Source organism: Octopus sinensis, linkage group LG9, assembly GCF_006345805.1.
Source record: "Octopus sinensis linkage group LG9, ASM634580v1, whole genome shotgun sequence".
Classification (NCBI taxonomy): domain Eukaryota; kingdom Metazoa; phylum Mollusca; class Cephalopoda; order Octopoda; family Octopodidae; genus Octopus; species Octopus sinensis.
Window position 1 is genome coordinate 47,991,392 of NC_043005.1, and position 2,928 is coordinate 47,994,319.

The window sequence follows — 2,928 nt, forward strand, 5'->3', positions numbered from 1 at the left end:
ACATACATACATACATACATGCATACATACATACATGCATACATACATATATATATATATATATATATATATATATATATATATATATAGTCTGGCACTAGTCGCCATGATAGATTGTTAGCCACTACACACATTTTTCCTCTCCTTGTTTCTCTCCTTTTTTTTCTGTGTCCCTTTCTGTAAACATAAAAGACTTTTTCTATTCTTGAGTGTTATACTAATACATCTGTTTGTTTTGTACACCACCTGTCTTCATCTTTTGTTTTTCGTAAATTCTCCCTTTATATATATATATATATATATATATATATATATATATATATATATATTATATGTATATATATATATATATATATATATATATATGTATATATATATATACATTTATATATATACATACATTTATGTGTGTGTGTGTATATATATATATATAGATAGATAGATAGATAGATAGATAGATAGATAAAACTTACTTGGAAAAGGATGCATGGCGTTTGATCATATAATAATATAAATAATATATAAATATATGCATATATACATACATATATGTACATACCTACATATATATGTATATATACATGCATATATGGGTACAGGACATCAAAAAAATGTGGAACACAATGAGAAATGAAAGCATAAAAACAAAAACATAAAAACAAACCTTTTTTTCAAACAACCAAAAAAAAAACAGAGTACAAGACATACAACACAAGGAATATTCCCCTTCTTCAGTTGTCCCTGTTTCCTTTTCTCCGCATTTCAAAGGTAAGGACAAGATGCGACTTCATTGAAACAGTTCTTCCTGCAAAGCAAATTAAATATAATTTGGGATTAATTGCAGAGGGTAAAATTGGTAACAAGAACAGGAAAGTAAGAACAAAACAGTTTTTCATGCAATTTAATATCTTTGCACTTAGTATCTATTTTCAGGGACTCTATATGTTTTCTTTTCCTCTCACTTGTACATTTGGGTTCAATCACCTGCAGTGGTATTGGTACTTGGAACATATTGTACAACCATTCCATCGGTTCCTCCAACTTCTTTGGTTCACTTTCCATTAATCTCTTTGCAGTTGGCTCTAGTGTCTCTTTTGTATACCTTTTCTACTTTTTACCTAATACATCATTTTACCTATGCATTTGGTAATTACACCAACTCCCCAGCTCTGCTTTCCATTCTTGTATGCCCTCATATACACCTTTTCACCAACTTTAAAGAATTTTGCTATGTCTTCCCTGACACTTTTTCTCTTCTTGCCTGATAGCAATTTATCAAAGACTGATTTTACTTTCTTCACAAGTATCAGCTCCACAGGTGATTGACCTGATGCTGTATTCAGATTTGGTGTCACACGGTACACTCTTAAGAATTGTTGTAGAGCTACCTCATCTGTGACTTCCTTATTCAACTTACTAAGGGCTCTTTTGAAGGTATCAACAAAGCATTCTACCTGCCCATTAAATCTGGAATGGTATGGTGCCATAGTTATATGTTCTACAATGAACATCATCATCATCATCATCATTGTTTAACGTCTGCTTTCCATGCTAGCATAGGTTGGACGATTTGACTGAGGTCTGGCGAACTAGATGGCTGCACTAGACTCCAATCTGATCTGGCAGAGTTCACAAAATTTCTAAAATTCGTCAGGCACAAATTGCATTCCATTGTTAGACACTATCAAGTTTGAGATGACATATCTTGCCAACAATCCATGTAAAATATTTATTATAATTGTGTAGATTAGTTTTTTACACTCACAAATTTCTAGCCATTTCGAGAAACTATCAACTACCACTAAGTAGTAATAACCATTTAAACAACCAGCAACATCAATGTGTATTCTTTACCACAGGACATCTATCTTTGAACAATGCTTACTTTTTCTGTGGGTAATTTTTCATTTCGCTTTGGTTTACATACAACTTTTTGTTTCAGTCTTTCAGCCACATTTGAACCTACGACTGAACCAACTATATTTCCACAGAAAACACTTATGGGTGTATTCCATACTTTGAATAGTTCCAACCAATCTGCGCTGAATAAATTAAGTGAACTTTTTAACACATAAAAGATAAATATTTCAGTTACCTTCACGAATTTCCTTATTGTTATGTCATCAATTTCTTCCACTGACCTACTATTTATTCATTATCTTTTGTTCTGACATTCTGTCACCTTCGTCCTTTACATGTCCTATATTTCCACAATGAAAGCACTCCACTTTTTGAACAATTTTTCCTCAGGTGTATACTTCCACACACAAAACATGGGTTTATTTCTTGATTTTTATTGTTTTTTAGAAAACATTTTATCTCTATTCTGAATATTTTGTACTTGTTTTACTTGGAAACCCTCTCTCCATTTGATTTCCTCTGTTTTCATGTCTTAATTTTACTATCCTTTCACATTCTTCTGACACTTGCTGTTTGGTTACATCCTGGCTTTGTTCCAACTTTGTGAGAATTCTCATTCTAACTTCTGTGTCCTTTTCGGCAGTTAGTCCCAGTGTAAAAATCAGGCATTTGAACATATCTGGCATTAATCTGACCAGCTTGAACTTCTCGCATTCCTTGTTTGCTCTACCAGCATATGTGATGTAGTCCTTGTCACTGTTTTTCTCTATGTTCAGACATTTACAACAGGTGTTGAACAATGAGCTTTTTCCACTAAAAATTCTACATAATATATCTATCGTGTCATTAAAGTTTATGTCAGAAGGTTTTCTTGGGAGTACATAATTCCTGTTAAGCTCATGTTCTGCGGCTGCTAGTATTTTTTAAGATTAAACGTGTTTTCATCTCATCGTCCCAATCTTTACATTCTTTATTGAAGGTTTGCTCATATCTTCTGTAGGATGCCTCAAAGGTAACTCCTTCATCTGGTTCGCATTTGAACTCTGCTATCGAGTTCACAACATAGTC

The 2,928-nt window shown here is 32.6% G+C and overlaps 1 protein-coding gene across 1 annotated transcript; it reads right to left on the reverse strand.

Moving 5' to 3' along the window:
- Positions 1 to 1,118: 1,118 nt before the first annotated feature.
- Positions 1,119 to 1,487, reverse strand: LOC115215411. Its single transcript, XM_029784570.1, has one exon. It carries the CDS (start codon positions 1,485 to 1,487, stop codon positions 1,119 to 1,121), a length of 369 nt encoding a protein of 122 aa, XP_029640430.1.
- Positions 1,488 to 2,928: the final 1,441 nt, after the last annotated feature.

Coding starts and splice junctions, on each gene's coding strand:
- LOC115215411 (XM_029784570.1), bottom strand. CDS start 1,487: ATGGCACCATACCATTCCAGATTTAATGGGCAGGTAGAATGCTTTGTT.